At 36.5% G+C, this 23,212-nt stretch overlaps 2 protein-coding genes across 3 annotated transcripts in view; both read left to right on the top strand.

The window, feature by feature from the left end:
* Nucleotides 1-9,588, top strand: part of cped1 (cadherin-like and PC-esterase domain containing 1) — a 56,288-nt gene extending 46,700 nt beyond the window's left edge. The window contains exons 16-21 of one of the 2 annotated variants that reach the window (XM_047804424.1): nucleotides 225-361; nucleotides 2,572-2,792; nucleotides 3,880-3,981; nucleotides 5,134-5,221; nucleotides 6,457-6,603; nucleotides 9,163-9,588. In XM_047804424.1, coding sequence (XP_047660380.1) covers nucleotides 225-361; nucleotides 2,572-2,792; nucleotides 3,880-3,981; nucleotides 5,134-5,221; nucleotides 6,457-6,603; nucleotides 9,163-9,381 — 914 coding nt within the window. In that variant the 3' untranslated portion in view covers nucleotides 9,382-9,588. Of the gene's footprint in view, nucleotides 1-224; nucleotides 362-2,571; nucleotides 2,793-3,879; nucleotides 3,982-5,133; nucleotides 5,222-6,456; nucleotides 6,604-8,043; nucleotides 8,614-9,162 lie in introns of those variants that run through there. The other variant, XM_047804425.1, reaches the window with a different exon arrangement.
* A 1,977-nt stretch (nucleotides 9,589-11,565) lies between these two features.
* Nucleotides 11,566-19,679, top strand: wnt16 (wingless-type MMTV integration site family, member 16). The gene is made up of 4 exons (XM_027151239.2): nucleotides 11,566-11,874; nucleotides 12,001-12,227; nucleotides 14,706-14,992; nucleotides 16,484-19,679. The coding sequence occupies exons 1-4, from the start codon at nucleotides 11,777-11,779 to the stop codon at nucleotides 16,946-16,948; spliced, it is 1,077 nt and encodes a 358-aa protein (XP_027007040.1). The 5' UTR covers nucleotides 11,566-11,776; the 3' UTR covers nucleotides 16,949-19,679.
* Nucleotides 19,680-23,212: the final 3,533 nt, after the last annotated feature.

The raw sequence follows: 23,212 nt of genomic DNA, 5'->3' as shown, positions 1-23,212 counted from the left end.
AATCACTTTTCTCTTCCAAATGAACCCTATATCCTAGAATTGCACATTAAGGCATTGTAATGTAATCCATCTCAGAGATTGCTTACATACCAGACCTTTAGTTTTTAACGATGATTTATTTTTCCACAGCTATGACTAATCATGACCAGCTGCTTAAAAGACAGATCTGTCTTTTAATTATTTGTTATTTATCAGATTGTAATAATTGACCTGGTTGTGTACAGGGCACTGGGTGGTGCCATGCCTAAGCTGTTCAGACAACAGGACGTGTGATTGGCGGGAGGTTGCCTGGCAACCAGACAGCTGTTACCACCCTGTACTGGAGCAGCCACAGCTGCAGCGATGCATGATGGACAAGAAGGTATGATGAAAAGCAATAGCAAAAAATGGATTTATCCACTTGTAACGCTTAAATATACACACACACAGCTCTTATGTCACAGGTATAAACTTGAATATAAGGAAAAATTTTGAGCACATAACAGAAATGAAAAGAAAGCACTAATGAGGTGTTAATGTTGCCCAATGAATGCTGTATTCATGCTTAGATAGAATTAGAAGTGTTACCAAGTTTAGGATATTATATTTGTGCCCTGCCTTATATAGCCTACATGAGCAATTCAGCTTTCAGCATGTTTTCCAATTACAGCTAATAGATGGCAAAATTACAATGTCCTGTGTTACCCTGAACATCGCCGGTGTCCAGATTGAAGCGATGCAGTGAATGATTTAGAAGGAGGGTCAAAAGAGGAACTGAGAAGTCTTTCTTTCTATCGCTCTTTCCCCTCTCCTTCTTTTCTTAACTACTCCACACCTCACATAATCTAGATAAAGATGGAGAAAACAATCTCTCTCCACATCCATCTTTTATAAGAGCTTTCGTAAATGATTACAAAAAAGCAGTGCAGGTTCTGACCTCCAAGCCAAAGCCTGTATCCTGATGCTCTACATGATGTACTGCTGCACGTCACAGGCTCTCGGCTCCTCAGCAGGAATTTTCCTCTCGCACTTTCTGATTTAAGAAGCACAAGATCAGCTGTGACACACGTTCTCGGTTAAAGAGCTCTCGGGGTATTGGATGCGGAAAGTCCGCAGAATGTTAATAGCTGACTGGGGCAAACCTCAGGAGTTCTTTAAAAAGCAGCCTGGGCTGGAAAAGAGCAATAAGAGTGTGGGGTTTCTGTATAAATAAGAGTTTTAAAATATTTTAAAAAATAAAAATATATTTTATGATTTATTTTTGCCTCAAGCAGTGGACGTTTTATTTTACAAATACAGTATTTAAAATAAAAGAATAAACTATTAAAATTATTTATTAATAATAAAATTATTAATCATTATTGTTTCTACTTTATATTTTTATATATATATATATATATATATATATATATATATATATATATATATATATATATATATATATATACTTTATTTTATTTATTTATTTATTTATTTATTTATTTATTTTTCTTTGCTGCTTTATAACAGAAATTTCCCCACTGTGGGATGAATAAAGGTTTATCTTATCTTATCTTATTTTATTAGTATTTAAAAATATTCTTTCTTTCTTTTTTTCTTTCTTTCTTTCTTTCTTTCTTTCTTTCTTTCTTTCTTTCTTTCTTTCTTATTCGTTTAGATCTGTTCTTGGTGTATGTCACTTGGTCTGTTTAAATTGGAAAAAAGTATTTAAAAAAAAAAGACTAAAATATTTCATGGCTTGGAGTTTTAACAAAATTTTTCTTTGTAACGAGCAACAGTTGTTTGAGACAGCTGATTCATTAGGTGATGAATCTGAGCATTGTTCTGTGTGTTTGTGATGTGTGTTTTATTACCATGGCCATGGATACACAAGTTAGTAAAAATTTAAGCTGGTCTTCATCATGCGCACGCATATATTTTGTGATTAATGCCGGCATTCGTCATTCCAACTTGTCCACCACTGACATGTGAACCGCCGCTGAGAGTCTGTGATCTCCAGCAGCTTGTGGAAAACCTTTACAATGCCACACTTGTTTACTCGCTCCTTCAGATTCTTTTTCCTCTCGTTCATCCCTCATTTCCTTTATCCATGGCAGCAGGCTGAGAGAGGCTGGATGGGGGAAGGACGGCTTTGGGGAAAGGGGTTTGGAATGGAAGAAGTGTGCGTCGGCTTGAATTTCTCAGTTTGATCTGGACTGTTTGGCTCCGCTGTCATGGTGATAGTGTGTGTGTGTGTGTGTGTGTGTGTGTGTGTGTGTGTGTGTGTGTGTTTTGACTTTGGTCTGGCACACACTGTTCCTGCCAAGCTGTCTTGAGTGTAACTGTGTGTACATCCATCACACCATCACGATGCATGTCTGTCTCACAAGTCAATTCCACATATTTGTTACAATTTTCTGATTTTTTTATGCACTGCATTTGCTTTAAGTCAGCATTAACAATTAATACTGTAAATCTAGTGGAAAGGCTTCCAAAAATGCTATGACTTTAGAACAGGAAGTTCAACAACACTTCTGGAGGAGATGGTCAGCTGTCCACATTCTTCTGAACAGTATCCTGTTGTGTGACTGTGTGATTCCTGTTCTCCCTCAGGTCCTGTTCATCGGGGATTCTACTAACCGGGGGATGATGTACTACCTGATGGAGCGAGTAAACACTACACTGGAGGATTGGGACAAGGCTCATGACACTATTATCTACCACAATCTGAACCAGGGCAGAACACTCATCAGCTACTCCTACTACCCCCAGTTCTGGCTACAGAAAAACCAGAGACCCACCTTCCAACAAGCGCTGGAACAGCTTATAGATAGGTGTGTGTGTGTGTGTGTGTGTGTGTGTGTGTGTGTGTGTGTGTGTGTGTGTGTGTGTGTGTGTGTGCGCGTGTGCGTGTGTGTGTGTGTGTGCGTGTGTGTGTGTGCATGTTTGTGTGAGTGCGTTTGTGTGTGCATGTGTGCGTGCGCGTTTGTGTGTGTGTGTGTGCGTGTGTGTGTGCGTGTTTGTGTGAGTGCGTTTGTGTGTGCGTGTGTGTGGGTGTGTGTGTGTGTGTGGGAGTGTGTGTGTGTGTGTGTGTGTGTGTGTGTGTGTGTGTGTGTGTGTGTGTGTGTGTGTGTGCGCATTTGAATCTTTCCAAAAAATAGTATTAAATATATTCCAGAGTAATAATGATGGCTTCATATTATTCCTTATAGAAAAGATTTACTAATTTATTTGACTTTAGTTGCTGTACTTACCTCATGCATGTACTTCCTGTTCATGTAGCTCATACAGAACTCAGTTATACACATTTTACACGTATATTTACAGTTATACACGTCTTTCTTTCTTTCTTTCTTTCTTTCTTTCTTTCTTTCTTTCTTTCTTTCTTTCTTTCTTTCTTTTTTCAATAATAATAATAATAATAATAATAATAATAATAATAAAAAGACATAAAACACTCAGGACTCAAAGTTGAGGTTCGCCACAAAAATCTGCCACCAAATTTCTTTCTGACTCCCTACATAACAAATCCTGCACTAATAACTGAACTAATGATGAGTTAAAGCATGTTCTAAACAGAAGAGCTAACTCTAACTACAACAGGCTTAACCAGAAGGCTTAACTATTTCTGCCATGTTCAAAACACAGTGAAAAAAGTACAGGATGATCACTGACTAACAGAAAACGTGTTTTTATGAGAATCAGGTACCCTTGAATAGGAATTTAGGTCTTTCTGTCTTCCTAGAGAGAGCTATGTGTGCTTCATGTCATTATATATATACTGTATATATCTCATTATAGTGTCCAATTTGAACAAAATGTTGACACGTGGTCTTTGTTCTGGCTCCAGCTGATGAGTAACTCGCACAGATGTAGCTTTGAACTTTAATCTTTGGCACTGTTGTCTGTCACCCATGGTAGGTCACGACCTCTGGAAAACTCCCCTCAGACAGTGCTGGTTGCTGGAGGGGTCCAGTGGCTCAGTCTAGAGCATCTGAGGACCATGCAGCAGGTCCTTGAGAGGTAAAACACACACACAAACACAAACAAACACACACACAAACAAACACACACACAAACACACACACACACACACACACACACACACACACACACACACACACACACACACACACACACACACACACACACACACACACACACACCTGTTTTCTTCACCCAGGCCATGTGTTCTCTTAAAGTCCATACCTTGAGTAATTATGTGATTGTTGCAGCCAAAAATATTAGATTTTTACTTCTCCAAAATTCACTAAGCAATGTAATTTCATGTACATTTACATTTACAGCATTTCACACACTCCCTTATCCAGAGCGATGAAAAAACGTGCTTTGAAGTCTCTGTAAATGAATCCATTAACACTGGTTCAGTAGGTTACAGACTTAGGATACCATCAAACTAAAGGTTTTTTTAACATATACACATATACACAGGTAGGTCTTCACATGTTATATAAAGATAGCCAGTGACTCAGCTGTTTGGACATCTGGAGGAAGTTAATTACACCATCTCGGTGCCAGAACAGAAAAGAGTCTAGATGTATATCTAGTATATCTACCTCTTACCCTGAGAGATGGTGGGACCTGGTAGATTTTTGCAGAAAACTATTGGTGAATTGGTGAAATTGCAAGCAAGCTCCTACTGTACCAGTGGAGACGCACATTCTAACAGCGGTACTTTTTTTTTTGACTCGTTGAATCGAAGAGCGTTTTGTCTGAATGTGTCTTGTGATAATGTCACATGATGCATCTCAACCGTATCTGCAGAACATCAATGTAAATTAGGAAAACTATTACTTTTTTTTTTCTTTTATTCTTACATTCTTTTTTTTTTTTTTTTCATTTCTTCCATCACAAAATCCCTAAATCCTGGAGGGACTGTAACATTATGCATTAGTTGTTATTTTTTAGTTTTAATACAAAAAACAGAATGATGACGTATGTGTGCTCAGTATCTAATACAGCTTGTGCAAAAAGTGCCAGAATAACATATAGCACAGATTAATAATACTTCAGTGACTGCTTCTTAAAGCGGCTCTTTAAATCTGAAAGCGTTCTAAAAAAATCCCCTACTTCTGCCAGCTGAGGGAGAAGTTTGTTAATATATTACGGCTGTGTTCGTTTCGCTTAACCTAACTGGTTTGATTTATTCTTCAGAGAGAAGCTGCAGAACATCGTGGTGGTGGTGAAGTCTTTAGGAATGGGCTTTCACCTGCCAGTGGACGGCATTCGCTCTCTCTCTCTAGTGAGTGCTGAATAAAGCTACAAATTTAAATACACTGTAGTAAATACACTGTAATCATGCCTTGAGAATGAAAAGAATAATCATAGTCATATTGATATCAACGTTTTATGTAGATCAATTATTTTTTATTGGGATGTTGAGTTCAATAACTCAGGAAGAGCAAGTTCTCTTACATTATTCATATTTTGCTTTATTTTATTCAGTACATTTACAGAATTTTGTCCAGAGTGACTTACGTTTTGTTTTATTTTTATACAAATGAGCAAGCCAGGGTTAAGGGCCTTGTTCAAGTGGCCCAGCAGTAGCAGCTTGGTGGACCTGGGATTCACACTCACCCTTTCTTATTAGTAGTTCAACCACTAAGCTACCACGATCTCACATTCAGTACTTAGCAATGTAAAGGTTCTGAACTCTCCTTCGGTTACAGATTTCAGTCTGGAACCTAGACGTCTTCACCGTGTCAAGACGAACTGAAGAAATTTCAGCTGCAAGCTTTTTTTTTTGTATTTGAGGAGTCTATTTATAAATTAAGTATATTAGAAATGAGCAAATCTTCATTAGCTTGTTAATAATAATAATATGATAACATACTTAGTACACACTTACTGTAGCTAGAACCTTTCAGAACCCCAAAGGTACTAGTAAGTGCATTAAGTAGAACCCTAACATATACATTTTTTTAATATAATGGTTTATAAACCCAAGGGCCATTAACCCCCAATGAACCTCAGAAGAACACAGAGCATTTTTTTCTTTTTATTATTATAGCATACAACACTTAAGAAGCAAGTACACAGAGTTCTTACAGGGTTCTGTAGATGGATAGAGGTTCGTAGCTTTCCATATGCGTTATGCTTTTTACACTCTTAAAAATATAGGATCTTTGTGAGCAGGCATGGTTCTGTGATTTATATTTCAGAAAAAGTCCTTTGTGGTGGAAAAAGGTCTTTGGGGGACTAATAAAAAAGGGAACTATGGAAAATAACTATTTACTGAAAGGTTCTTTGGTTCATTCTTGCATCTTTATTTCTGAAGGTTTACTTTGTCCGCCTAAATTGAATTTACAGGAAGACCATTTTGTAATATTTGATACCACATGTACACTTAATGTCCGTTATAAGAGTTTAAAAAATTAATATTTCTTCTAATACTAATATATGAGAGGACTTTTATGAGAGGAACATTAGCTTTATTTGTAGTACAGTTAATCCTCAAGTTCTATCTGCATCTTCCAGAAAGGAGTGCAGGACCTCTACAGCAGGAACAAGAACATTCTTGAAAGTGCAAAGCGTCTCAGGTACGAAGTGATCGACACGTTCAGCGTCACCATGGGCCGCTATAAGGAGTTCCTTCAGGGCCGCTGTGCCTGCCATTTCCACGAGGTAAACTTGCAAACATCCTCTCTCAAGTCTGCCTTGACCCGAATTCACAAATTGCTGTATTTTCTAAGGAGTGTGTGGATGTTCCATGACAAATAGTGCTTTGGTGTTTGGGAGCTCAGCAAATGCTCCACAGCAAAATGCCATATCAAAATGTCTCACACGTACCGTGTAAGTTGGAAGATAACAGTTAAACAAACTAAGCACTTATTCTGAGTAATATGACTTTAATATTGTATTGCAGGCATTATCGAGTTCATCGTACCCTTCTAGCAGTGTGTAAAATACAAGGAGCCAAAATACACAGTGGTGGGTTGTGTGCTAATGTCGCGGATTTGTTTCTGTAATTAAAGAGTTATGGGCTACATTTACCACCCAGAAAGCACGAGCTGACTCACCGAATTTTCCTGGGACATGAGATTAGGCACTTTAGGTGTGTGTGTGTGTGTGTGTGTGTGTGTGTGTGTGTGTGTGTGTGTGTGTGTGTGTGTGTGTGTGTGTGTGTGTGTGTGTGTGTGTGTGCCTGTCTGCCTGTATGTCTGTGTTTGAGTATTTGTGACTGTGTGTGTCTGTGTTTGAGTGTGTGTGTGTGTGTGTGTGTGTGTGTGTGTGTGTGTGTGTGTGTGTGTGTGTGTGTGTGTGTGTGTGTGTGTGTGTGTGTGTGCCTGTCTGCCTGTATGTCTGTGTTTGAGTATTTGTGACTGTGTGTGTCTGTGTTTGAGTGTGTGTGTGTGTGTGTGTGTGTGTGTGTGTGTGTGTGTGTGTGTGTGTGTGTGTGTGTGTGTGTGTGTGTGTGTGTGCCTGTCTGCCTGTATGTCTGTGTTTGAGTATTTGTGACTGTGTGTGTCTGTGTTTGAGTGTGTGTGTGTGAGATGAGTTCACTGTTCTTCCGATTACCAATTGCTTCCCTTCATGTAAATCCTTTCAAAGAACGCAGCCCAATAAATCTAGCTTTAAAGAGCACTCACGCTGCTTTTTACTCTGCTATAAACTGTCCGTCAGACCGCTTCATGAGATATTAGCAATTAGGCAGGACTTTATTAGCTTGTAAAGAACAGGTTGGCTGCAGATGAGGAAGAAAATGTGTGTGAAATGGTGGATCTGGGACTAGAAATGGTCCACTAGTACAGCAGAACTCAAAATCAGAACAAACTACTCACCACTCAGTGTCACTTAACCAGCAGATATATATATATATATATATGAAATATCAAATATAATTCCTACAACTAACACAGATGTATTTTTATTTATTTATTTGGACAAAACCAGAATTATTTATTTATTTGTTTGTTTGTTTGTTTGTTTGTTTGTTTGTTTGTTTTTACCGTTGTTTGTTTTTTCATTGCAACCAATCAGGCAGATATTTGCCAGGTTATATGGTGTTACTTGTGTTTATTGACTGTAAATATTTAACCAAGCCAATCAGTTTGCACTCCACAGTGTCCTAAAATGAGGCATCTTCCACGTCAGCTGTCACAGACTCACGACAAAGGAAAATTCCAGCTGGAAATGAAACAAGGAGAAATCAGCACAATTGTTTTATTCCCTGCTGGAAAAATTCAAGATATACAGTAGTTCAATGCATCAGATACGAAACCAAATAAAAAAGACTGTGATGTTTATAACTACACTCTAACCATAAGAAAAATAATAACTAAATAATGGTACCAAATATCAGTAAAGTTATAGCAAGAATAAACATTCTCCAGTATCTTGCTCGATATAACAGAGCAGTTAAATTCTCAATTCAGATTGGTCAGAAGATGTTGCTTGTTGTAATTTCCACTAATCTCAGGTTTGATCAAAGCTCCAGCTGGTTTATAATAGAATCAGCTTTATTGCCAGGCATGTTTTCACATGCGAGGAATTTGTTTTAGTGACATAAGTGACATAATCTCCTTGTTATTAATGCACTTATGATGATGATGATGATGATGATTATTATTGTTATTATTATTATTATTTTTATTATTATTATTTCCATATTATTAACATCCAATACATTTGTTTTATTTATTTATTTTTGTATTGACTTATATGGGATTTGCTTGTATGGATTTGACCTGTATGTACATGAACATCCACATAAAAATAAAAATATGTACTTGTTGAAATTGTGAAACTTTCTGACAGGATATATTTATTTTGTATTTTTGGTCTCAGGTATCATTTCTGTGTTTTGTATCAGTTTATCATTTTAAATGTGAAATTAAATAGAAAATATGAGAGAGCCAAATGGTGTTTATAGCTTTTTTAATATTATAATTGATAACAGGAAGTTACTTGTTTTTATTTTAGAAATGTGAAACAAACTATGTTGTTCGACAATATTACAATTTTTATTTATTCATTTATTTATTTTTTGGAGATTTGGATTAAAACCCCACTGGGTACAACTGACAAGTCAAGCGGGTGAATAGCTATAAAAACTCAATAATATAGTGTTTTGATTGCTGTGGTAAGCATGAAGGTATGATTACTTGTCTTAGAGAACCAAAGATAATGTCATAGTTTAGATCTCATTAACACCAGTTTAATGTTGTCACTGTCTCCCTTCAGGTTGGTAAGTCGTCGCTTCCCACAGTTCCTGTCTACAAAAGGCTGCAGGTAGTGAGCCGTGCTAGAGAGCGCGTGAGTGTGACTACCACGAGGCCTGAGCCGTCGTCTCGACACAGTTCATCCTACCACGTGAAGGGAGCAGTGAACCAAGTGTACTCTGAGATCCTGCTCAGCCGAGTGTGCATGCCTTATCTCCACAACGGGACCAGTAGCCACTGACAGAGACTTATTGAGCTGTAACCTGTATATAATCGGATGAAATGAAGCCATTATCTTCAATGGCTTTAGTGCACTACAGTAAAATTGAGTGATGTGAGGTTATTTTTGTGTGTGTGTGTGTGTGTGTGTGTGTGTGTGTGTGTGTGTGTGTGTGTGTGTGTGTGTGTGTGTGTGTGTGTGTGTGTGTGTGTGTGTGTGTGTGTGTGTGTGTGTGCGTGCACAAGTGCGTGCGTGTGTGTATGTGTGCGTGAGAGAGAGCACAAGCCTACGTGCATGAGTGTGTGTGTGTGTGTGTGTGTGTGTGTGTGTGTGTGTGTGTGTGTGTGTGTCTGTGTGTGTGTGTGTGTGTGTGTGTGTGTGTGTTTTTGGCTTTTCCAAAATGACTTCAGCAGCTGCACCATAGTTCTAAAATGTGACACTGGACAAATTTGACTTTGACACCTTTCCACAATGTCCCCAAAATTCCCAGGACTTTTCTGGAAAGGTTTCATGGTTTTCCAGAAGTGCCTTTAATGTCACACGGCATCGGATGGTCACTTTTATGTAAGCTCGGGTGAAGTTTTGCTGTTAATCCCTAGCCTCAAACCTTCCAATCCCTCACAAGTGCTGAGCTCTCTTTATGCCAAAGGTCTTATGAAGATTACATATACCTCACATTTCTATAGCCCATATATTTTTCTACAGATGTTTTTTATTTCCATGCCTTTAATGGCAAATGTAATATAATCAGTGTAAAATTTTTGCACATGCTGTTATATATATGAATATATATATATATATATATATATATATATATATATATATATATATATATATATATATATATATATATATATATGAAAAAAGGTGTTTTGTTTCAGGTTACTGATGAATATTTTTACTTTGCCCTGGAATGCTGGCATGTCTACTTTAATTTCCTCACATTTAAATTTACACATTAAGGAACATTAACTTTACTGGCCTCTAGAGCGATCTCAATCAGATTATAGTGATTTATAATGCCGTAAATTATTATTATCAAGTATTACCCATCTAGTGGTTATTCTAGGCCATGAAAGTTATTTCTAAATGCAGTAAAAAAAAAAAAAAAAAAAACATTAAAAACCTGATGCAGTGATGTGTCTGATGTTTAGTCAATGCCACACAGCCAGTGCTCTTTTGGTGCACTTAAACTCCATATATGTGCACAATTCAAATTAAGATTATATTCAAATTCAAATAATTAGAAGCAAGAACACAATTTTATACATTCAGTTTAAGTTATTTATGTTTATAATTTTTTTTAATCAGGATTATGAAAATGTTTGTTGCAGTATTTGGACACCACACAGTGTTTCTGTTCCCTGTTCCCCTTTGTTATATCCCTTTTTTAAATTATTAACTTTTTTTTTCTCTGTTGTTTGTTTTTAATTGCTTTACAGTTGAATGGTAATGTGGTTTGTAAATCCTGCTATTATATATATATATATATATGTTGTTTAATAAATAAATCAGATCTGCTTTGAAACCTAAATGCAAGGTGTGGTTGTGATTTTTCATAGCCTTTGTTTGTTCAGCTGAAGTATTTATTTATTTATTTATTTATTTATTTATTTATTTATTTATTTATTTAGGAACAAAATTGCATTAAACACCAAGGATGATCAGAGTGTATAGACATTACTTTACCAGGAAAGGCTACGTGGATCATTTATTAACTTTTATTCTTCTACTCCATTACCACATTGTTTTAAATTAGTATTTCAGAATATAAAGTAAATATAAATAATAATAATTATAAATAATAATAATAATAATTAGTATTTTTATTTATTTATTCTGCACCATGGTTGCCACCTGACTCACCTGGTTAAATCTAGTTTTAGTTGCCATATTATTATTATTATTATTATTATTATTATTATTATTATTATTATTATTATTATTATTATTGTTGTTGTTGTTGTTGTTGTTGTTGTTTATTCTGCTCCATGGTTGCCAGACTAAAGAAAGAGACCCAAGTATTAGTGGAGTTTTCTCTATTTTGCAGCCGCAATCAAAGCCTCTTCACTCCCACTGCGTTCTTTGACAACCGCGCTTAACCCTCGTCGTCCAATCATCGCACAGAACCAGTTTCTAATAAATATGCATACATAATTCATCCAATCAGAACGCAGCAGTGCGCAAGAGAGGAAAAAAGTTCCATGCGCTTTGAGGAGCAGCAGAATGTATATCTCTGTACGCGCCTGACCAAAGAGACAGGATCTGACATCTTTTGGATTGACTGGATGAATCTGACCAAAAAAAATATCTCTCCAAGATAAAGGATTAGTGATGTGATGTGATATTTGATGGAGCTCTGATTGCTCAGGAGTTGCTCCATGGAGCTGCAGTTGTCCTGTTAAATGAGGCGGTCATGGAGAAGCGCAGCAGCAGCTGGGGATTACATTTGTTCCAGCTTTTCTTTCTCGTCTTGCTCTCAGGTTATCCGTTATGTTGTCACGGAAGCTGGATGTAAGTAGTCTTTTTTTTCCCTGGCCTACACTCCGACATAGTGCATCTTTTTTTTTATTTTTTTATTTTTATTTTTTGGGGTTTGTTGTTTTTAATTAATTCCAGGGGTGTTTTTGTTTTGCGCAGGTGGCTGGGCATCACCTCTGTCGGGGTAGTGGAGAAACTGGGATGCGCGAATTTGCCGCTGTCCAGCAAGCAGAAGGACGTGTGTAAGCGGAAGCCTTACTTGCTTCCCAGCATTAAAGACGGAGCGCGTTTGGGCATCACAGAGTGTCAGTCTCAGTTCAGACATGAGCGCTGGAACTGCAGCACCAGCAAACAGCCCTCTGTGTTCGGCTACGAGCTCAACAGCGGTGAGGACATGAACAAAAACACCTTTTACTTTCTGGAATACAGCATTATAAACCATAATATGAGTCACTGAAATGAAAAAGTGTTTGGGAAAGTGCATGTAGTGTAATGGGATTATTTATCCAATGCAAAGTACAACAGATGGAGATTAAGTTATTCAGAGATGAATGGAGATTAAGTTATTCAGATAAAAAAAATGTGTATGGAGAGAGACACTGATTACTGAAGATGCATCTTCCAAACCAGCAGAAGAAAAAGTACACTTTAACCTTTTCTAAATGCATTTTACCTACTGAAACATATAATTTAATTATCATGTCATATATATTATAGATCATATATCATATCATATATCTCATATCATATATCATAGAATATCATAAAATAAGATATATTATACATCATATATCAGAATCAGAATCAGGTTTATTGGCCAAGTGTGTTGACACACACGAGGAATTTGGTTCCAGATGTTTGTGACTCTCAAGCGTACAGACATAAATAACACTATACTATACAAGACAAAATGATACAGACTATTCAAGACAATGCAGATGTGATACAATAGACAGTATGAGTATTAAATATGAATACAGAATATATGACTGATCAGTTATGTACATAAAGTGTGACAAGTGCACGGGAGTGCAAATAACAATATTGTGTAATATTATGCTTTTGTACAATATGTGTGTAACATATACGCATGATGTGATGACTAACTATCATATATCATATATTATCATATCATATATCATTTCATATATCATGTCATATCATATCATATATTAGCCAAAGTAAATGTATATATATATAAATATAAATTTTGGCATGTAACTTCAAGGTTGTATTATTATTATTATTATTATTATTATTATTATTATTATTATTATTATTATTATTATTATTATTATTATTATTATAGTCTGATATTTTCCATCACAGCCTGTTGGCATTGATGTAACAGTTTCTGTCTGAAAGCATCCTCCAGTCCAAATGTCAAAAATAACCTCTAAGTTTTCATTAGTTGGTAAAGTGGGTTTGACATGTGAATGATTCCTGCTCTCAGGGTCAGCAGTGGTTTGCAGAGTGTTTAAAAATATCATTACAAGAAACCATTGAATCTAATGTGTAATTTTTTTTATCATGTTCAACATGCTGCATCTACTGTATTTATCAAGGTTATTTGTACAAGTAAGGAATTAAAATAGACAACTGCACTTTTAATTACTACATCACAATAACACCCCACCAGAGGTTGACTCTGATAGGCGTGAGTCTAGTCTAGTCATATAGTCTAACGGCATGTTCTGGTTTTTTTGGTTTGAAAAAGAGACACTCGGATAAAATTGAGTAAGAAGTAAAAAGTAAAATCCTTAAAAGAAAATTCTCATGGATGATTTCTGAAGCAGAGCCTAAGATACTTATCTTTTTTTATTGGTGATAAATGACCAGCAGAGGAATTGTCCGTGTTTTAATGCTGGATTGTTTATAGATTTCTGTGTCAGTGCATCTGTTCTCCCAGTAGGGTCCTCAAAAAAGTTTATAAATGAACAGCCATGCATTTCATCATTGCTTTTCTAGGTGAAGGTCAATTCTCACTGCAAAACCATTTTAGGCTCAGATGTTATGAGCAAGAAATGGATTTCTTTTACCGTACCTGGGATTTGAAGTGTTTTGTAGTATATATCGTAGATGTACAGTATATATAGAAAAGTTTCATTCTTTGCACGATGTCCGATTGTTTTTGCCATTCAGTTCAATTCAGGTGGATTTTACTTATATAACACAAACAATGGACATTGTTACAAAACAGCTTTACAGAAATATTTACATTCAGGGTGTAAATTAATATGTAGACATTTTACCCTAATGACCGAACCATCTGACACAAAAGACCTGAGAGGAACCAGACTCCTCTATGTTGACACCATACAGTGTCAAGAACAGATTATTTCTTAACATATGTTTTAAAGTAGGCAACTTTGTACTTTTGTGCAACCAAGAACAATTCTTGGAAAAATATACAGAATGGTATAAAAACGAGAAGCTGGGGCTTGTTTCTTTCTAGCTCAGGCTGTAGATTTAGGAGGTTGTGCCACATGATTTGACATATTCCATTTGGACTGATATATTTTTCAGTGCATTTTGCTGATGTGTCCATAACACATAAGATGTTTTACTCTAATATCTTTTTGGAGGACAAACCTAATGTGTATGTAATGATTAAAAATGACAAAACTATGTTGTCTTCATTCTCATACAGATTAAAGATTTCAATGTTAGTTTGGCTAATTTTTTCCTGCTATAGTAATATTTGAAAAACATATCTTCCTGCTGAAGGTGACATGGATGTGTTGATCAATTTCTGTTTAGAAAAATGTATACGGTTTCTACATACGGGAGTTTGTCTCATGTTTGTTGATATTCTTGATGTCATGATCTGATTCCTCTCTGTCCTCCCTTCTTAACGCTTTCAGGAACAAAAGAGACAGCTTTCATCTACGCTATCATGGCAGCAGGTCTGGTCCACTCAGTCACCCGGGCCTGCAGTGCAGGGAACATGACCGAGTGCTCGTGTGACACCACGCTAACAGGCAGTGGCTCACAAACAGAGGGCTGGCACTGGGGCGGCTGCTCGGATGACATCGGCTACGGGACGTGGTTCAGTCGCCGGTTTATTGACCATGCAACAAAGAATGCTTCTGTGCAAGGAGATGAGACCATGCTCATTATGAACCAGCATAACAGCGAGGCAGGGAGACAGGTGAGAGATGACAGATAGTGACAACACCAGAACAGCAGGGAGGACAAAATCATAAAGTTTTGTTTTCACAAGACTTTAAAATACCTAATAAGAATGCATATTTAAATTAAAAATGAATTGATTAATAATTAGATTGACTCATTTTCACTAATAGTAAAATATTTAAGACCTGACACTATAGAAGATACAGTAGTGTCCCTTAAATGATAGATACTCAATCCAGACATGTTCTATTTATTTACTTACTTACTTACTTACTTTCTTACTTACTTACTTACTTACTTACTTACTTACTTACTTACTTACTTACTTACTTATTTATTTTCTATGAAACGTTTTGTAAATTTTTCTTTTTTTTCCCCTGTGTGGCCTGATAACATTTATCTTTTTACTTTTCTTTATATTTTTTTTATTAAAACAGTACATGATGTGTGAGCATAAAGCCTACATTGTAATAATACTCTGGAGCAAACCAGTCTGCCAATATTACATTGGAAGAATTTTTTTTTTGTATATTACATCCCTAACCTTTTCACAATAACTCGTTGAATACTTAACAAATGTTCTCTGGAAGCACAAAACATTATACGGTTCCATCAACAGATCCAGCACAAATTTTTTCAAACACTATATTACTACATTTCTCTAGAATCATAAATGTGTAAAGTCATAAGTCTTCACCAGTTATTTAGCAAATCTTTAAATCTAGTTACACCTGAATTCCTAAGAAATCAAAATTTATCTGATGTAACCATAAAATCCAATAAAATCATAAAAAAAAAAAAAAAATCATCACTGCATTCTACTTGCATGTTGTATTCAGTTGTTTTTATTAGCATTTAGCTAGCATTTAGTTATTATTAGCGTTTAGCTTAGACATTAGGAACAATACTGCGAAAGTTTTTCCACATTTCTTAATTTCTGGGTGAAGCAAGGAAAGTAGATTATAAAAGTAATACTTTATATTTTCATTTAAGTGAAGAATTTAAAGCTGTAATACAATTTTTTGAGGATATTTATTTCCATGAGTAATTAGGAGCTTTTAACATCATTGTCAAACCCCTTCACAGCTTTCCCTCTCTCCTGTGACTGCTAGCTCAGAAAAAAAGCAAGTGTGTAAATTCTTTTGGTGATGGACATTTATTTAATTTGCTTGAAGTGCAGGATGAACACAGTGTATTGTGTTAGCTTCTTTATGGTGGCTGATTTTTCATGCCCCTTTGTGGTTTTTCTTGTCTTTTTGTTCTTTTAGTTACTGTTTCACGTGAGTGTGAGCAAAGTTCTACACAGAAATCCACTAAAATCACAAAACTACACTTTCTATGCACTGTGATTTTTATTTAAAATCACAATCCACAAAGATTGTCCATAATAACCGTGAAACCTGAGACAACAATTTTAGAGCAACATGGGGAAACATTTGCCTGTCCACTAACATCAAACATCTGTCTGTCCACTACCATCAATCACGTCTTGTTTTTTTTTTATTAGGCTGTAGCCAAGACGATGTGGACGGACTGCCGCTGTCATGGCGTCTCAGGGTCCTGTGCTGTAAAGACATGCTGGAAGACCATGGCATCCTTTGTGCGTGTAGGCAACTACCTAAAGGACCGTTATGAGAATAGCGTACAGGTGCTAGACCGCACCAAACGCAAATTCCGTCGTAAGGAAAAGGAACAACGGCAAAGGCCCATCAGTCGGGAAGAGCTCATATTCCTCAACAAGTCACCCAATTATTGTGTGGAGGACAGGCGCCTGGGGGTGACCGGGACTCGAGGGCGCCGGTGCAACCGCACATCTGCCGGGCCAGACGGCTGCAACTTACTGTGCTGCGGCCGCGGATACAACACACACGTGGTGCGTCATGTGGAGCGCTGTGAGTGCAAGTTCATCTGGTGCTGCTACGTGCGCTGCCGGCGCTGCGAGACCATGAATGACATTCACACATGCAAATAAAGGGATGAGCCAAGGACAGGAAGATATGAGGAGAGATGGAATGAAGTGAAGTAAAGTTTGACCGGGGAAATAGAGATGAAATGAGTTGTAATTTCATTTCCTATCCTGTACTTCTTTGAGTTTCATCTGTCAAATTCTTTGATCAGTGGCACCTTCACTTGCTTGAGCATTTGGATCGATTCTCGGCAAGTTGATGAAGTGTTACTGTGAGAACTGATGACGAAAGTGGCTTTGTGACAAGAGGGGTAAACTAATCCAATTCTAATGAACGGTTTCCCTTATAAGTCAGCCACAAAGGCAAGAATCTAAAGAAAAAAAACTCTGGGATACATTGAGGATTGGACTCTAAAGTGAGTTCAAGTGTGAACAAATTCAGCTTATAGTCAACTGTGCCTGTTAGTCACCTAGATATTAATTCAGCCATGAATTATTCGACTAAAAATGTTTGAATTCTTTGATTTTTCCTTAAAGGGAGCTCTTAAAGGTTTAAAGTAGAATGCTGCCATAGAGTGCTTAACTAGCAGAGAAGCCAAAGAATCAAAGATACTTAAAAAAAAACACCATTATCATGCTTTTGATAACTTATGAGTTGTTTGAAATACTTATATAATGTAAATAGTCGAAATAAACGATGAGGTTCGTCTTGCATAACCCTTGAAGGTTCTAAGTAGAACTTTAGTAGATAGGGTTGTCCTTTTTATGAAAAGTACTATCCATTGAAACAATTAACAATCCAAAGAACAATTAAAGAACCTTTTTCAACAAGATTCATTTTTGTCTACTGAAAAAACAACAAACTTACAAATCCAGAGCCATTAAGTTCTTCTTCCGAGGAATGCTTTGAAATTTCTATGTAAACCCAACAGGTGAACCTCAGAAAGCTAAACCCATTAACCATTTAAACAACCACTTCAGAAGTTTTCACATCCATCATGGAGTAGGATTCTTCTGTCTTGTCTTTCTGGGAAAGAACCCATAACCCATCTACTCTATGTAGAGCTGTGTAACATGTACAGTAGATATATCCAACATCCACTTTGACATATACTGTAGGGTTATTCAGTATTCAGTCCTTCTGAGTGACAGCTCGAACTTTCTAAACGACCACCACAGAATCATATTTATCAAGTCTGGTACAATGTTAAGAGTTTCTTCCTCCTTCTATAACCATCTGTTCTGCAGAACTGCTTTAGAAACATAGAACAGTGTGGCATCCAAAAAAACAGCAGAACCACGTTTTTTTCCTATGCAAGTACAAAAAAAGCATAATAATAAGCTTAAATGTGTTAAAAACAGAGTCTGTCAATCTTCTGGGGAACTTCTCTCTAAAACCATGTAGCAGTGGGCCTCATATTCACAAAAGGTTCAAATTAGAACTATTAACCATCCAAAACAACCACAACAAAACGTATTTTATTCTAAACCAGTACAACCATAGAGAAGAAAAAGTTAAATGTATCAGTGTATAGGTTTCTTTGGTCTTGTAATTCTGGGTGAAATCTTAAAGTGTCTATCTTAAACTCTAGCAGTGTGTCAAACTTTTATAAAAAGTTCCAAGTAGAACTTCATTAGAGATAGGAACCGTTATCCATCCAAACAAACAGCACAAAGCCTGTTTTATTTGAAGCCAGTACAATGAAAAATAAAGATAGAAATACGTTATTTTGGTCTTGTTCTTCTGGGTGAAACATTAAAGGTTCTTTAATGTCTATCTAAACCTCTGAATGGTTGGTCTTGCTTTGACAAATGATTTCAAGAAGAAGTACCTTAAAGCAAGAGAACCATGAACCATCCACACAAAAGTCAGTCTTGGCTTTCTAAGAGAACATTTTAAAGTTTGTTAGAATAAATTGGTTCTCTTTCAGAAATGGTCCCAAGCCAATTACCCTTTTGAAATCTAGAACTAATCGAAATACTATGTAAAAAAAAATATTTCTATACTTTTAATTTAGTATGAAGAGCTGGGTGTAGAACTGAAGTTCCTGTATATTTTAAATGACCCCTTTAGACTCAACCTTCATTCGTCTAATGTAAGAACTTTCTGATGATGTCTGTTCCTTTTGCCCTATTCATTAAAACGGGTTGTTTTTATCCTTCTGAAGGAACCCTTAGAGGTACTGGACTTTTCAGCAAAGTTTAAAGCTCATCAACCGTACTATATAAAGAATGCTTTTTTAAAAAAACAACAAAAAAACAACAACAAAACAAAACAAAGTATATGCCTAGCATCAGTGCTCTTAGCGTGCCTGACATGCTCTCTTTCACTACAAGAAGTCCTGATTTGTTAGTCGTCACAAACATATGCCAAATACCACAAGTATTTTCTTTTAAAAACGGCCCTAAAAAGCTAACGCAAGTGACACTTAAGCGCAAGTGACACTTTGTTAAAGCTTCCTCAAGGCTCTTACTCAACACACTGGCAGCTGCTTATTGTCTTACACACTTGATTGCACTTGTGAGGGAATTTTTTTCTGTTTCTGGTTTGTTGTAACTGCCTCAGCTATCTTCTGTCAGGAAACCTTGTATCAAAAACAAATCACTGTTCCAGAGTAAATGGGGATGTGGTAGCTAAGCGGTTAAGACGTTGAACTACAGCTTGGAAGGTTGTGAGTTCAAACCCAAGGTCCACTGAGCTGCTGCTGCTGGGCCCTTAACCCTCAATTGCTCAGTTGTATGAAAATGAGATAAAAATGTATGTTACTCCGAATAAAGGCATCTTCCAAAATCCTGTAAATACGAAACGTTTTGTAAAATCATTTTCACCTGCAGTCCAATAAATCATTTATATTGGTTGTGTGCATGAAGGTTTTTAAATTTATTTATTTTTTGTTTATTTATTTTTTTAATAAAGATACACAAGACAGAAGATACACAAGACAGAAATGCATTTCTAAATAAGATTAAATCTGTCTAAAGCGCTAGTGTGAGTGAAATCTTAGCTAGTTGCAGCTTCTTGAATTGTTCAGTTAATAATAAAGCCTTCGACGGACTCAAGAATTTGTCTGTTCCTCGTATCTAAAGGGTTTAAATTTAAGGCCAGGCTCAATAGGTGTAATTGAGCCAGGGAGCATACACAAGTAGGAGGCCTGGATGTAACACACCCTGGAGACATACGATTCAGATAAATGAGTCCACACGGCAGTATCGGTCAGCAGATCTGGTGAAATTACACAAACTCTTGCCAAGTATTCTTTTCTCTCATGCCTTCACGCTCATCCTGATACTCACAGATTTGGGTTTATTATCCAGTTAAAGTTAAGGTATGCAGTCTTGCTCTTTTGTACTGAAATGGAACTTGTTGTTAAATGTACTATGCAGCCACAAAGGTTTCCTGGCTCCACAACATTCTAAAACATTGCCTTTTCTTCATCTCTCAAAAGATGAAATATACTAAAACAATTACCAGCATAATGGGATCATTTTCTCTTCCAAATCAATCCTTCAGTCTAATCATGTAACAGCTTAGATTGAGCTCAATTAGATTTAAAACCATTACATCCATTAACAAATTCTGATAATTAAGCAAATTAGAAGAAACCCATGCTGTAGAAGTGATGTGTGCCCCAGTGTGGTGTGACTTGCATTACTTACTGGTACATTTGTTGTTGATTTGCCCCATGCGGTTTTATTGAGATATCATAACTCAGACAGCCCATAGCTCTTGTGTTGTCATCTTCTCAATCATCTGTGATGGGCTATCAATTGGTGGGTTGTGGTCCAGATGGGGAAACTATTTCAGTGGACTGGACTGGAATATTTTGCCTTCTACAGAACTGAAAACTAACCTGTGAAAAAAAAACTGGCTGTTGCTTAGTGACTTTAGTGTTTAACACGTGAATCAGTTTGGCTTCTTCAGCAGAAGCACTGCTGTAAATTATTTAGCTAAAACAAAGACCAGAGACTAGCTACAGGGCTAGAGACATTTTTAATTCAATTTATTTAAATTTTATTTGTATAGCACTTAGACATCGTCTCATAGCAGCTTTAAAGAACGTCAAATCTGTATGTGAATTTATTTGCATTTATCCCTTTTTGACCATAATGAGCAAGCCTGAGGTGACTGTGACAATAAAAGGAACCTTGAGAGGATCCAGACTCATCTGGGTGACACCAGAGTGTGTGATTATAAATTATTTAAAACACTGGTAAGTGTGAATTACTTTAAACACCAGACTGTGTGTTTATAAATGATGTTCTTTCTACAGTCATATTCAGACAATTTAGAGTTCAGTAACAACAAGCTCCTGAGCTACTCGTTAATTATTCTTTACATCCTAAATGATAGAGATACAACATATGCTAATTTGTTTATTGATTAAGAGGCTGTTCTCCTCGAAGTCCTCATGGAGTCTTCTCTTCAAATGTCTGAAATCTTCATGAAGCAGATCCCATCTGGAGATGGTACATCTTTAGATGCCACAGGATGCTCACGGGGTTGGCATTTGAAGGTCCGAAATCTTCATGAAACAGAACACAACTGGGGGTGGAACAATCACTATATGCTTCGGGATTGGTAGAAAAAGAGAAGCAAGTGGAGAGGAATTTGCGTGGCTGCTGTTCATAATATTAGCAAGGATTAGGTGATAATGTGTGTTTGATCAGATGTGCAGGAGCTCAAGGTTATGGCATGTATTATATGCCTGACTAAAGAGATATGTCTTTAATCTACATTGAAACTGACAGGAATTCTTTTCCAAAGTTTAGGAGCTAAATACTTAAATGCTCTACCACTTTTAGTAACCTTTAGAATTTAGTAAACATTAGATAAATAAGGTGTGTGTTTTCACAGACTTGTAGATTTTTCATTTCATTTACTTTCTCTGGTCTGACTAGCAAACTCACGACACAGCTAGCCGACAGAGAAACGAGAAGTCTTCTCTTTACATCAAATTAAGGACAATTCCAAAGCAAAATGCAACAACTTGGAATCATCTTGTTTACAGCCATATAATACTCACCAATGCTTAACCATTTAAAAGTAATTCTCATACTTGTAGCTTTTCCACAAACTTGTGCTACAGGAATTTTAGTTGATTTAAGCTTTGAGTTTCATGTCCAAGCCAAGAGTAATGCTCCATTTCCTTTCGCTCTGTATGGGGTTTTACAGCTTGTAAACTTTCCCAGAAGTCTAGCAGTGATGGCCCGATGGGGTTTGGATTAGTCATGGGCCTATATTATGTGTATTTCTTTATGAATATTAATTGATCCCCCTGTTTTTACACAGTTGTAGTTATACCTTAAAGAATATCACAAAGTAATCAAAAAAAAGGAGGTGAATTTCATTGTATGTAGCTGTTTTTATTCCTTATTTCTTATATTACCGTAGATTCCGGACTCCTATGATTTTATTTGCTACATACACAAATACATACAAGTATGCAATTATACAATTGGAAACCATTTAAAATAGTATTTAACTAATTAAACTAATTAAAATGCTTCATCAGCATAATTTAATATTCATTAAGGATGGCATTTTTAAGTGAAGTAGTCCTATAACCCAATGCAATGTCTCCATCTACTGGAAGGGTTAGCATGTGAGCTGTTTTCCCACAGATCTGGGTTATTTTTATGGTCTGGGTTGATTTTTTTTTTTATGTTCTTAGGTTGGATCTTTTGTTTTAAGTACATTAGATAAGTTCTAGTAATATTTTTATTTCAGGCAAAACGTAAATCACAGTTTACAGACTTGTACTACTGACTAAAAGTTTGGACACATATTAACACTTAATAAAATACTAAATCACATATAATACACAAAATGACGTTAAATAATATGTGGAAGTACGTCATGGTGGTTTAGTGATTAGCATGTTTGACTCACATTTTTGGTGTTTGTCGCTTCTGATTTCCTTTGAGCCCTCTGGTTTCCTACCCAGACCAATGACATGTGGGCTGACCGGCTTCTCTAAATTGTCTGGAGTGTGTGTGTGTGTGTGTGTGTGTGTGTGTGTGTGTGTGTGTGTGTGTGTGTGTGTGTGTGTGTCCTGCGATGGGTTGGCACACCATCCAGAATGTCCCCTGCCTTGTCCACTGAGTCCTCTTAGAAAAACTCTAGGGTCCCTATTTCCTGTTTCCCTGTGTAGGATTAGCAGTGCAGAAGATGGATGGATGAATGGATGGATGGATGAATGGATGGATGGATGGATGAATGGATGGATGGATGGATGAATGGATGGATGGATGGGATTATGTCTGTTACCAATAACGGTGTTAAGCAAATCAAAATTATTTTAAATTAATACTTTGGATCTTTTGATGAAT

This window comes from Tachysurus fulvidraco, chromosome 19 (assembly GCF_022655615.1).
Source record: "Tachysurus fulvidraco isolate hzauxx_2018 chromosome 19, HZAU_PFXX_2.0, whole genome shotgun sequence".
In the NCBI taxonomy this organism is placed as follows: Eukaryota; Metazoa; Chordata; class Actinopteri; order Siluriformes; family Bagridae; genus Tachysurus; species Tachysurus fulvidraco.
This window is presented reverse-complemented; position numbering and strand designations above follow the sequence as displayed.

What these genes read in the sequence shown, in the direction of transcription:
- wnt16 (XM_027151239.2), top strand. Translation starts at nt 11,777, where the DNA reads ATGGAGAAGCGCAGCAGCAGCTGGGGATTACATTTGTTCCAGCTTTTC. An exon ending in CGGCTACGAGCTCAACAGCG is followed by an intron (nt 12,228 to 14,705) that starts GTGAGGACATGA and finishes TAACGCTTTCAG; the next exon opens with GAACAAAAGAGACAGCTTTC. An exon ending in ACAGCGAGGCAGGGAGACAG is followed by an intron (nt 14,993 to 16,483) that starts GTGAGAGATGAC and finishes TTTTTTTATTAG; the next exon opens with GCTGTAGCCAAGACGATGTG.